This window comes from Plectropomus leopardus, chromosome 3, assembly GCF_008729295.1.
Source record: "Plectropomus leopardus isolate mb chromosome 3, YSFRI_Pleo_2.0, whole genome shotgun sequence".
Taxonomy (NCBI): Eukaryota; Metazoa; Chordata; class Actinopteri; order Perciformes; family Serranidae; genus Plectropomus; species Plectropomus leopardus.
In genome coordinates this window covers 23,049,044-23,061,858 of record NC_056465.1, presented here as the reverse complement: position 1 = coordinate 23,061,858, position 12,815 = coordinate 23,049,044, and the positions used below count along the sequence as shown (strand labels likewise).

The window sequence follows — 12,815 nt, the reverse complement described above, 5'->3', positions numbered from 1 at the left end:
GAGCACGTCTAAATCACAATCGGTAGCTTGAAATCAACCCACAAAAGATGCCTTCATCTTACTGCCAAATAGTGATTCAGTGAATTACTGAGAACATTTCGAGTTTGTGTTTCCAAAATGAGTATCTGCCATTTGAAAACTATTTGAGGAAATATGCCACTGTATTTAGATTGCAATATTCTGAGCGGTCAAATGATTTCAGCCTCAGCACAGAGTGATGTCTACACCAGGAGAAGCTAACACATCAGTAAGAGCTGCCTGATCTATACACAGAGCAAACAGAAAGGTAAAGTCTGATTACAGCATCTGTCACCCTCGGGGGGCCTTGACAAGCCCTGGTCTCCTCTCCTCTGTTCCCATTCAGGAAGGTGAGATTAGAACAATCCATTAGTATGTGTCTGTCTCACTGTGTTTTAATTAAGCTTCTAATTTTGGTCGTATGGTTACAAGCCGCGGGGTTGAGTGCCCTCAACACTGTCACACATCAGCTGAACAACAGGTGAGATGAAGCTCCCTAACCAAACCTCTCCCTACCTTCCACAACACTTCTCTTTATGTCATCCCTCCCTCATACTCTTTTCTCCTCCTCCAATCACGCACCCTTCCTCTCTCCAACAGTGAGTGGAGTATCGTTAAGAAGCCTGAGCTCAGCTCATCAATAATTGAACAGCCAGAATCATGTAGAATTCTCTAAGAACCCTGCCGCCCTTTGTACTTCTGCGCTGTGAATTGATTAATATTTCCTTTGTGTGTGTGTGCGGGACCTTTTTTTTTTTTTGGAAACCATAAACATTTCCTCTGTCTGCTCTGACGGTGAGGCACCTACCTAAGGTAACTGCTGTAAAATGCTCCTTAATTTAACACCTTACCCCCACAGAACAGACTAATGTAAATGTACTGTACCTCAGCTGGACCTTTAACTGCCAGGTCACTGAAGTACTGTAAGTGCTCAGAGTGAGGCGATGGTTTACAAGCTGTAACCGCCTACAACAACCCTTGGCTGCTTGTAGTATGACTTCATCTGGTCTTTAATACAACATGTGTAGTGTAAGGCTGCCTTCTTCCAGCCTTAACTTCATTTTTAAAGTTTTTTGGGGGGGCTTTCTGCCTTTAAAGGACAGGACAGCTCAAGTGTGAAATGGGGAGATAGAGATAGGGGATGACATGCAGCAAAGGGCAGAAGTCAGAATCAAACCCACGGCGGCTGCAGTGAGGACACAGCCTCTGTACATGGGGCACCCGCCCTACCAACTGAGCTACTGGGTGCCCCCTTCCAGCCTTAACTTTAAAGGTTGGATTACCTTAAGGGCTATGGGTAAGGAAAGTACAGGGACTTCTTCTCAGTTTCTTTGTCTCATTTCTTATATGTCCACTGCAACAGTAGGACAACAACTGAACTGAACTGCACACATGAGAACATCAGTCATATCACTCCACCATCTAAATAATCCTTGCCCTTAAAGGGAAGGTGCACCACATTAAGTAGATCCTTTTAATTTAAAGTAGGAGCGACTTAAAACACTTTAATGCATCTATTTAGCATTAATGAAATTAACTTCTCTAAATTATTTAGAGAATAAAATAAGGTTATCCACCAAATAAAAATCAAACTTCCCAAAAAGAAAATCTCATCTTACATTCTTCCCCTTCTTCAGATGAAACGTCCTCATTTCAAAATCTCGTGAAAAAATAAATCTCATTTTAGCAACTGTCAGTAGCAACAGGTTCTAGTTAAAGAGGCTTTTTCTGAAATCTCTGCATATTTGTCATCAAGAGGACGGAGCAGTCTTTGCTGCTCTGCACTGGCTTCCTGTGTAATTCAGAAGTGATTCCAAGGTCCTCAAATTTGTATACAAATATCTCGATGGGCTCAAACCAAGCTACATTGCTAACTCCCTTGTCAACTTCATGTCTACATCTTTTTATCTTTTCAAACGTTGCAATCATCTGCTGGTGGTTTATTGAAGGTACACAGCAACACACACACACACACACACACACACACACACACACAAATCTGTTTTCTTTCCTAAATAACTACTTTACTGTGTTTCACTAATATTGTTATTTATGTGATCTGTTGTTAATTTCATTCCCTGTATTTCAACTGTACTTGTGCTTTGGCAACGCATGTCAAATGTCCTGCTAATAAAGTCTTTTGAACTGAATATAAATGTGATATCAGTTTTGGGCAGAGTCATCTGTACTCTTTGAGCGTTGATTCAACCACCACCTTAACAATTCTAATATTGCAGGTAAAATGTTTCCAAAACTTCCCAGAAACCTTTGTGTGACTTTTCTATGCAGGACAGTGGTATGTTCTATCTCGAGTTAATAGGTATGAATATTCAGGAAAAGACCAACAAGCAACAAGGATGGAAACTGTCAAACTCGAACAAACAAACCAGCTAGAAAAAAAAAAAACTGAGAGCCTCAAACAAGAGCTCAAGAACATCTGCTGTTTTGAATACAGTAAATCTCACAGAATCACCACCATCCCTTTCAATTCATAACACTAATCCTGTTTCACAGATCTGCATCCAAATATATATACACACACACACACACACACACACACACACACACACACACACACACACACACACACACACACACTGTTGGACTTACCCACTGAGAACCACAATGAAGTCCATGACGTTCCATCCGTTTCTGAGGTAGGAGCCTTTATGAAATACAAAGCCCAGGGCAATGATCTTTATTCCAGCCTCAAAACAGAACATCCCGATGAAGTAGGGCTCTGTCTTTTCCTGTAAGGGTAAAGCACATAATCAGAGTGATAATAAGCTTCCAATGATTTGAAATGAAGCGCTGTGCATGAAGGTGTCATGTCTGAATTCTCTAAGGAGCTAAAGGCTCCGTTTGAGACAGTTTGGAGTTGTTTGACAGAAAAGACTTAAAAGGAAAGTGTGAAGTGTGGTTGGGTGTGTAGATGTAACCATGTGTGAATCTCTTACCAGTCTCTTAGACATGGGCGTTTTGTCCTCAGCAGGAAGGTGCTGCTCCAGAGCCAGGACGATGCAGTTGGCAATGATGGTGGTGAGGATCATGTACTCAAACGGAGTGGAAGAAAGAAGTTAAGGAACTTATGACCGACATAATGTTGAGTGTCTGTTAAAGTAAGTTAATTTTAAAGGTTATGGCTGGTGATATTGCAGTCTCCCTTACTCCAATTCATCAGGAATTTTCTCTGATTCTGGATTGTTCATTTTCATCTGTTGACAGTAAGAAATTTAACATATATTGCCAGCCTCATCCTTTAAGTGAAGTATTTCAGCAACATATGGGTTATTTAAAAGAAAAGCAAATAGACAGAAATGGAGTAAGCTATAAACAGGTTTCTAGGTCACAGTTAAACAGAAATATGATGTGATCCATTCATCAGAGCTCAACAGTGCTTCAAGAAATGTTTAATAAATAAATGGCACTGCAAATATTCCCAGAGCAAAGAAACTCTTCATTCTTAAAAAAGAGAAAACATTTTGACATCTTTACGATATCATTGAAAATATAATTTCGTTAATCACAGTGAAGCAAACTCAACAACACAGCAATTACAATGTCATGTAAGCACAGACAGACAGGCTCACACTGATTCCTCAGTATGAAACAGAATTAACCTGCATGTTATGAGCCTTGGGGCTGTAGACACAACCAGACACGAGCTGTACCTTATCTGAGGTCAGCTGCAGCAGACACACACACACAACACAAACACAAACACACACACACACACACACACACACACACACACACACACACACACACACACACACACACACACAGAGACAGACATCCGCATGCACACAAACACACTGAGGCAACAGAAGGCTTATCGGGGAGGGATGAGTGGGTGGGCCAGAGACGTGATCCCATAAACAGGGTCACTCTTACTACAAGCTTCACTGCCTGTTCCCTGGGACCTGCACTGGTTGTCGGTTCAACACCAGCCGCTCTGGGGTTGAGCTAAGCCAGCAATGTGCTCTTTATCTAATCCCTGCGTGGGCAGACCATTTTCTCCTGGTTATGTGGAGAAGAGGTAGGAAGGATGGGAGCTTAAATCTGCAGAGTGGAGACAGGCAGGGAGAGTGGAAGTCAGAGGGAGGCAGAGATAACAGGGAAGAATGAAACAGGAGAAAGTGATAAGAGGGGATGACGGGTGATCAGTGGAGAAGAAGGTGATGCTTATATAGAGTGTCAGAAGCTTGCTAAACAGGTGGGTGAGGAAGAGGCAATGAGACCAGATAAGACTGACACCGGACAGATCGATGCTGTGCTGGCAGCTGTACCCAGCAGGGTTACTCAGGGACATGTGAGGGACAAAAAGCTAAAAAAAAAAAACAAAGCAAATAAAATCTTACTCCCACCAGCCTGTAGGGGTTCCAACTTAAACCCGGGCTGAGACACAGATTGGACTCAGTGATTGCAAGTTAATCACTGACAGATTTTTGGGGAAAAAAAACTACAGTAGCCACCAGAAACCTGTTCACGATGAGCATGAAAACAAAACGTGGTTCAACTGCGTATCTGTCTCAGTCTGATGGTTTGTTTTCAAGTTTGTTTTTATTTGCTTTTCTTTTGATTTCCTACAATAACTAGCATCACTTTAGTCTCGGCGAGAGCTCTGAGCAGCAGCATGTCATCACGCCCTGCATTCCCTCAAACACACATAACAAGCAGGAGGAGAGGAGAGGGGAGATGAGACGGAGGGAGAGACAGAAGAGCAAGGAAAAGGCAGGAAAGAGAGAAAATTAAGATAGAAAAAGAGGGGTATCCACGGCAACAGGCTTCTCCTCCAGCCAAAAGTCAATGCCACAACACGGTTACTGGGCAGCTGAACTATCTTTGCAGTTACACACACACACACACACACACACACACTGAGGCCACAGCATTTAACCACAACATGACATTAACAGGTATTAACAGTAATAACAGGTTAGTATCAGTCAAATGATCAATAATCAGACTTCATCATTATTGTCAAATTCATCACACACACACAAAAAGTTTTTGACACTGTCCTATTGTAGATAGGAATGTTCCTACAACAGAAAGTGATACATTCATAACCCTTTATCACCCACTTCAATTACAAAAAAACATTAACTCTTTATGCAAACTAGACTGAATTAAATGCAAGTCACATAAGCAACATTGACTTATTTGACATTACTTACTTTTTTTTCTTCTATTATTCCCCCTTTATTTTTGGCCAATTAGGTGCAGCTGGAAAGGCTATAAGCACAACACTAACATGTCATCACTCTTCAAGTGGGTAATGCAAACATGTCAATTAAACGCTGCCAGGGCTGTTACACATCTAGCAGATAAGGAGCAACATTAGCACAAATTCAACTCAAATATTTAATCTCATTTAAGCTCTGTTTTTGGTCTCTACCAACTCCTCCACCAAATAAGCTCTTAAGTTGTGTTGAGGAAGTTAGCTGCTAAATGCTCCATTATATTTCCAGTTAGTTGCTAAATTTGTCTACTTGCCACTTGATGTTGGGCACATAGTACTTTGTTGATTTTTTCAAGCTTTTTTTAAATGAAAACAACTGTCTGCATTGGTACAAAGTGCTGCTATGTTAGCAATTAAACCTTTGAAACCTGAGCAAATTGTCTTGATTTCTTTCAATAACATGGGGAGTAGGCAATAAATAACAAAAAAAGAAATGACGCAGAAATTAGAAAAAAAAAAAATTCAATTACCTAAAAACTATTTTTAAAACATAAATAAATCAATAAAATGTAAAAAAAAAATAAAATAAAAATAAAACAAGGACATGATCTGGAAAGTGCTTAAAAATTCTAATAATTCTGTAACTGTAAATCTGGTATTATGATGATACATACAGTTTGTCCCTAGCTTTGTTTCATATTCCTCCTTAGCTTTTTAAAAATATTTTGCAATATGTGGAACATTTCTTACCAATATGTTCATTGCCTTTTTTCCCATGTTTTTTCCCAAATCACACCAATGTGCTCAGGGTTTAAATACTTGCAAAAGGCATCTGAAAGCAGCAAAAGTAAAATGATGTTGTTCCAGGTTTCAAAGGGTTAAAGTGAACAAAAAACAGTTGTGGGCTGGAAAACAAAAAAAAAATGAGCTGAAAGATGGTAAAGAGCTCTGTAGAGCTTTAATTTTGAGAAAATTTCATCACAATAAGCAACCCCCCTCATACAGTCATATTATCTACTGTTAAAACTGATTTGGCCTCAGCAGCCTTACTGATGCTCGCTGACTCCCTAAAAATTTTCAATAAATTCTTTCCATGCAGCACACAAAGTTGAGTTCATCAGCAGTTTAACACTCAACAAGTGTCTTTAACCCATCTTCTCTCCTCTGTGCTGCTCTGGAGTGTGACGCTGATTATGCATCGTCTACCAGCTTTAGCAACAAGGCGTCTCGTGACCAATCCTGTGAGTCACAGTGACGCTGGCACTCTTCCTCGACTCTCAAACATGCGTGTAAAAATAGACATGGAGACAGAGTGTGATGCCCTGTGCATCTGTGAATACGCTCAGGCCCAGACTGGATCCAAGCCCCTGTGATTGTTATTACGTTCGAGTGAAAATTAAACTGACTCACAAGCATCGGAGCATGGCTTATTAGAAATCTGTGAATTATCAACAGTGTGTGTGTGTGTGTGTGTGTGTGTGTGTGTGTGTATCAAAGGCGGAGAGAAGCATTAAATATACAAACATAGATGAAAGCCACCATGTAATCTCCATTTCGAGTCAAATTAACTCTATTTCAGCCTAGGGAATGAAAAGACTAATATACTACACCTTACAACTCTATTGCTGTGCTGTTATTCAAATACGCAAAAGATAAAAGATTTTGTCAACTGAATGGATTCAACGGACTGTGGTATCAAACACTGCCCAATCTATCTTCAGTTCAACATCATCTCCACACCTCAGTGGTCTGCTTGAGCCAGCCGATCAATCCTGAGAATAAATGTGGCCATAGTCCAGTCAGTCCTGTTTATATGCAGCAGCTCTGTGAGCAAAACATGTCAACTCTGAGCCATAGCTGGTCTTAAACACACCTCTCTGTGAAGACATAGGTGGGTATACAGTAATGATACCAGAGGAGTATTGAGCATACCTCATGTGATGTTTTGTGGATTGGTTATATCACCTCTCTGTGAGCAGATTAGAGATCAGTGCACACTTAAGACACTGCACATTTACTAGCTTGATTTTCTTCATCTACATTCACATTGAAAATCTGCTCCCATTGATGGAGTAAAGAGCAAGCAATAAGCAGAAAAACTGTTTTTGTAATTGGAGATAAATGAGAGTCTGACCACAACTACACTGGGGACACCAGGGTCATTTCCTTGCTAATTTTCCATTTCCATTTTTCATGCAAGGATGTGATTTAGTTAGAGGGAAATTAATGGTCTTTCTCAAGTTTGAGCTGACTCTGGAGACATTTGCAAAGGATTTACAACCTTAAATGCACCCTCAATTAAATTACCATAAATCCCAGTTAAGACTTTGTGTTTTAAAAGAGCAGTGACACTTCCTGTCAAATATCTAAAATGTCTACCCGGTTTCACACCTAACTCAAAGCACATGGTTATTTTAGTGTGTACTGATGAAACAAACTATTAAATCTATCTATCAATTATTTAGAGGAGTAGCTTCTCAATGGGAAACTTCCCACTGCGGGGGATCCCAGTGGGGATCAGACAGGAGGAGCAGCTGTCGGTCCTCACCACGCCTGCCTCACTAAACTCAGACAGTGGGCTTAATTAGCCCTGCCTCAACCCTGCCAGGCCCCGATCAGCCCTACATCGACTGTAACCTCAGCAGGTAGAGTACGCACATATGTACACACACTTTTAACAACCTATTACTCACGTGAGCTTGTACAACAGCAAGAAAGAATATGTACTCATATAAATATCAAAACAGAGAATAATGTGCTCTTAAGAGCCCACACACAGCACTCAGGCTCCAGACGTCTCTGGATAATTCCTGAACTGATCATTTGTTGTTAATTGAGCAATCAGAAAAAAAAGGTTCTCTGACAGCGAGGTGACAGCGGCAAGTTGTTCTCCAAACACATGGCTGACCTTTAGCAGACATCCCGCTGAGAGTGAGCGCATGTGTGTATGTATGTGTGTGTGTGTGTGTGTGTGTGTGTTCGCTCTTGTATTTCTATCTGTGAGGACGGATTAGAATTTTAGGCGATGGAAGCAATGGCATAGTACAGTGCAACAGAGCCGAGAGGCTGTCAGGGGCCCATGTAGGAAGCTGAATTTTCGTAATTTGGAAATCAGGCTGCGGTGGTTTGAGTTCAGGGCAGGCTCTTAGATAAGGGGTGACAAATTTGTCTCTTCGGCTGATTTTTATGTTGCTGATCAAAGGCTGGTGTGAAGGATAGCTAGGAAGCTGCTGTATTTTGGCCTTCGCCGGGAGGAGAGCCAGCAGCAGCTTACGGACCGCAGTGGAAATAACACACCAGATCAATCCTCAGGACGGGTCTGATTCTGAGCGGTCCTGACTCAGGCCATATTTAACCCCTGGTTGTGTGTGTGTCCATACTTAAGTGTGAGAAAGAACGTGGACATGTGTGTTTGGGGCAGGCGTGGGCCCAAGAAAAAAAAATGGCACCAGAGCCTATCGTGATTATGTTACACTCCTGGGTAAGAACAAGGACAGTGTGGAATATGAGGATGTTTCATAGTGGTTTTTAATTATTTAAATGACTGCTTATATTTAGGATTAAAAATAAAAGCGGGTCTGTGTTAAGTTTAGGGTAAAGGGTGAGGTTAAAGAAGTGCAAAAAGGGATTTGTACTGGGACTCACAATGATGACAACAATGCAGGAAGTCACTTCACTACCCCTGGTCAAGTGATAAACCCCTGTGAAACTGTAAAGTGCCATTTTATACTTGGGTTTTACAAATGAGATAGGCCGTGTTATCTGACAAGCTATAAAGGTGATGGTGTGTGTGTGATTTTTTTAACCCATGGACCAAGCCAGGCTAGCTGTTTCCTCCAGCCTTTAGTCTTTCAGCTAAACTACAGTAAGTTATTTATGACGAACCAAAAGAGGATTATCTCTTGGTTCTGCAGCTCCCCTTTAGCTTTATGGAGCTTTATAGCGAGTTTCAGCTCATTGTTCAGCTGTCTGACTGTTTTGGTTCACTCTCATCACTGTCATAGCTTCACTGTCATAAGTTGTAGGCAGCTGTTTTCAACAAAAAAAAAGTTCTAAAAACCCACTAACAGCACCAACTCAGCACCAAACAGCAGACAGACACGGTCATTAACTAGGTGGCAAACATAGAGGAACACAGACTACCTAAGTGGAATAATTAATTAATGCATTGAAATAAGAATTTTATGTTCGTTAACATTTTAACACCTGGACTGACATCCGTTTTCGTGTGCTGCATTGAGTCACCTTTTAATAGCATTTAAATGTCAAAAACCTGGGATTTAAAAAAAATATATTTCAAAAACACAGGAAAATGTATTTAAAATTATATTTTAAAAAAAAGGAAAAAACGTATCAATTTTTCTCTAGCTGTTGATATGTATGCACTGTAACCAAATGCCACAGGGAAACTGACACCATATTCTACAAAAAGTATCGAAACTCTAAAAGTCTGAAAGGTTCAATACACTGACATGAATCAATACAAAGGAACTGACACTGTGAAAAGAACCAGTCCACGAATCATTACTTCATATTAGTTTAAAAGGTGATGATATGGCAATGTTGTGTTCACAACTTGTTTCTGCTGCGTCCTGGTGGCCAAAGAAAATACATTATTGCAGGTCTTAGTATAATTTTGCCTGCAGGGCAAACATTAACATTGCTGCTTCTACTAAAGTAAAAGATCTGGATACATCTGGGCATTAATTAATGTAAGGAAAGAGGCAGAATGCATTCTGTTAATAATGGTCCTCACAAATATAGAAACACAAACGTGTGTGTGTGTCACTACTTACATGTTCATACGTCTCTATAGGTTCAGTGTGTGTTCTAAGTAGTGTTTTCTGTGCATGAATCTTCACCCTCCAGACATGATTCACATACTGCAGAGAGCCACTCATCACAGCCACAGTGGATATTGACCAGAACACAGAAACACTCAGCTCAGCATCACTCCCTTCAAAACCATATTAGCAAACAATATAATATAGTATGACTCAGTGAGTAATGACTTGTTGTAATAGCATATGACACTGCGATCAGACATCATTACATATAATTCCTGTTAATGTCTGTTAATCAGATACAGTAGAGCTCATTAGATGTAATGAGACACTCCCTTCACTACAGCACATTAACCTGGAGGTTATTCAGTCTGGCTGCTTTCCTTCTGGTCACTACAGCACACACTATCTTTAAATTGATGCAGTGTATAAGATGTGCCTATAGGTGCAGATGTAGCATCAATATTGGTTATGACCAAACCACTGGGGAGCTGAAATATCTGTAATATGATAACCAACACACACACACACACACACACACACACACACACACACACACACACTTTAACGCTTTCTTCCTCAGCTGTTGATTGAAATTCATCCTGTTTCTATTTTTAATCACCTCAATGGATGGGCAAGCCCAGGGAAAACAACAATAGACCATCATCAGCAATAGAGACCCACTCTTTCTATTTGCTGGGTTTTTATAATCAGCAGTAGGCCAGTCAGTCAGTCAGGAAGCTTCTGAATAGAGCAGAACAATGGCAGAGAAGAGGCCACACCTGGTCCCGGACACCTGGTGAGTTGCACAGCAGCAGCACAAACACACCACCAATGGACATTTGCGTGTGGTCGTCCTCCTCCGCAACAGGCAGGAAAAATAACACAGTCTCTCCCTTTTCAATAATGCAGGAGCGAGTCATGAGGTTTGAGAAAACAGCCAAATAATTATTACTGAAAATCATTAAAACTGTTAATATACATATATGGATAATGCCACACTCTGATTTAATAGCAGCATTTAAGCAGATAGTGTTAGATACATTCTAAGTGGCCAGGGCGTGATGTGTTGTTGAGTTTAGGGCCATAACACAATGTAAAATAAGGCTAAAATACTGATCAGAGTTTTCAAAAATCCAAGGAAATGTCTTGTTTTGTCTGATCAGCAGTCCAAAATCCAAAGATATTCAGTTTACTGTGATATAAAACAGAGAGAAGCAGCAAACTCTCATACTGGACAAGCTGGAAACTTCTTACTTCTAAAAAATGACTGAAATTATTAAAATATCAAAATAGTTGCAGACTCTTTTTATGTTGTTTGACTTTTCTGTTAACCACTCAATCCTTGCAGTTCTAGTTGAGCTTGATATATTCATTGTATATAACTCATCGGGGGGGGGCAGTATGGTGGCAACAGCAGGTCCTCATAGCCTTTTGTTGACAGAAAAGATTTTCAGCCATAAACAAAGAAAGTCCTGTGTGTTCCTCTAATCCACTTTCCACTGACACCTCCTCCCTTTCTGCACTTGTTTCTGTATAGATAAAGCTATTGTCATAACTGCATATACAATTTAATTCACTAAGGGATAACTGTTCCATAAAATAGCCAAAAAACGCCACTGGTACCCCCAAAACTCAGATCAAATGCTTGTTTTCATGCCCTAAACTACTTGCTTGATCCCTAATTCCTTGTATTGGATTATATTAATATTGATGTATCAATATTATAGCGCCCAACATCATGTATTTCCCCATGTGTGCTGTCCATGGTGCTGAAATCTAAATTGCACAGGCAAACTAGGGGCTACACACTAAAAGTGAATTTGGCTGTTTAATTAAGGACCTCAGCCTTCTGGGACATTGTGTGCACGTGTGGAAAAATGTGTTGTTTATTTGTTGAGCACAGTTTACCCACCTCCTACGTGACTCCATGCACCTCTTGGATGAATGTGTTTGTATATTTCACGCCTTAATAGACGCTTCATTTACACCGTGAAGCAGAAAAAGGATATGGCCACTCAATGATTTTCTTGGCGTACTTCCTCACCACGTTGTCCTCGCCAAAAATGAAGAGGGACCTGTTGACGGTGAAGCAGTTCTCCCGGACCGGGATGGGGTTGTACAGGGCCATGGTGCGGGCACGCTGTGCTTTGGTCTGCTTGAAGGCTGGGGAGATGCCACCTGTGGACACGGCCGCCCCATCGCGGTTCCGGTTGCGCTCGGACCCTCCATCCCCTGAGCTCAACAAGCCCGGGACATCGTCTCCAAAACGGGCCATTCTGTCGGAAGGGGAAGACAGGGAAGGAAAAAAAAGGAGGTTATAGTCTCCTAGAAAGCAAGGGCGCGGTGCTGCGCTCGGTGTGACAGCGGCGGAGTGGCGAGACCAGTTTCAGTCCATCATCAGTTTTGTTCGCAAAAAAAGCACCGAAGTCAGTGTTCCTCAACTTCAAAAATGCTCAAACATTCACCGATTTTCGTCTCGAGTCGGTCCCGTAAGAAAAGCACCTCAATTTCAAGTGCGCTCTGCGTAAAATAAAGGACACAAATCCAAAAAGTACTTCAATCCCGCCTCATTTAAATCCGTAGCTGTAAAAACGGTTTCATTTCGCTGCGTTTTATCCATCCAAACACTAATATCTTAAAGAAAAGCTGCAACAGGTCACGTCTTCAGCCATCCTCAGTCCCCCGAATGAGGAGCAGAAGAGCAGGTTGATCCATGGATTTTAAAATAAACTAGCAATAGTCCTCTGAGTAATTCAGAGCACATCACTCCTGTCTCCTCTCTCCTCTTCACTGCTGACCACCTACCATAAGAGCACTATCCTACT

The 12,815-nt window shown here is 41.1% G+C and overlaps 1 protein-coding gene across 1 annotated transcript in view; it reads right to left on the bottom strand.

Moving 5' to 3' along the window:
- LOC121963620 (voltage-dependent R-type calcium channel subunit alpha-1E) overlaps positions 1-12,601 on the bottom strand; it is an 84,776-nt gene extending 72,175 nt beyond the window's left edge. The window contains exons 1-3 of the mRNA XM_042513900.1: positions 12,000-12,601; positions 2,976-3,081; positions 2,629-2,768 (exon numbers count right to left, since the gene is read on the bottom strand). Of these exons, the coding sequence (XP_042369834.1) occupies positions 2,629-2,768; positions 2,976-3,081; positions 12,000-12,265 (512 nt within the window). The 5' untranslated portion in view covers positions 12,266-12,601. The remainder of the gene's footprint in view (positions 1-2,628; positions 2,769-2,975; positions 3,082-11,999) is intronic.
- Positions 12,602-12,815: the final 214 nt, after the last annotated feature.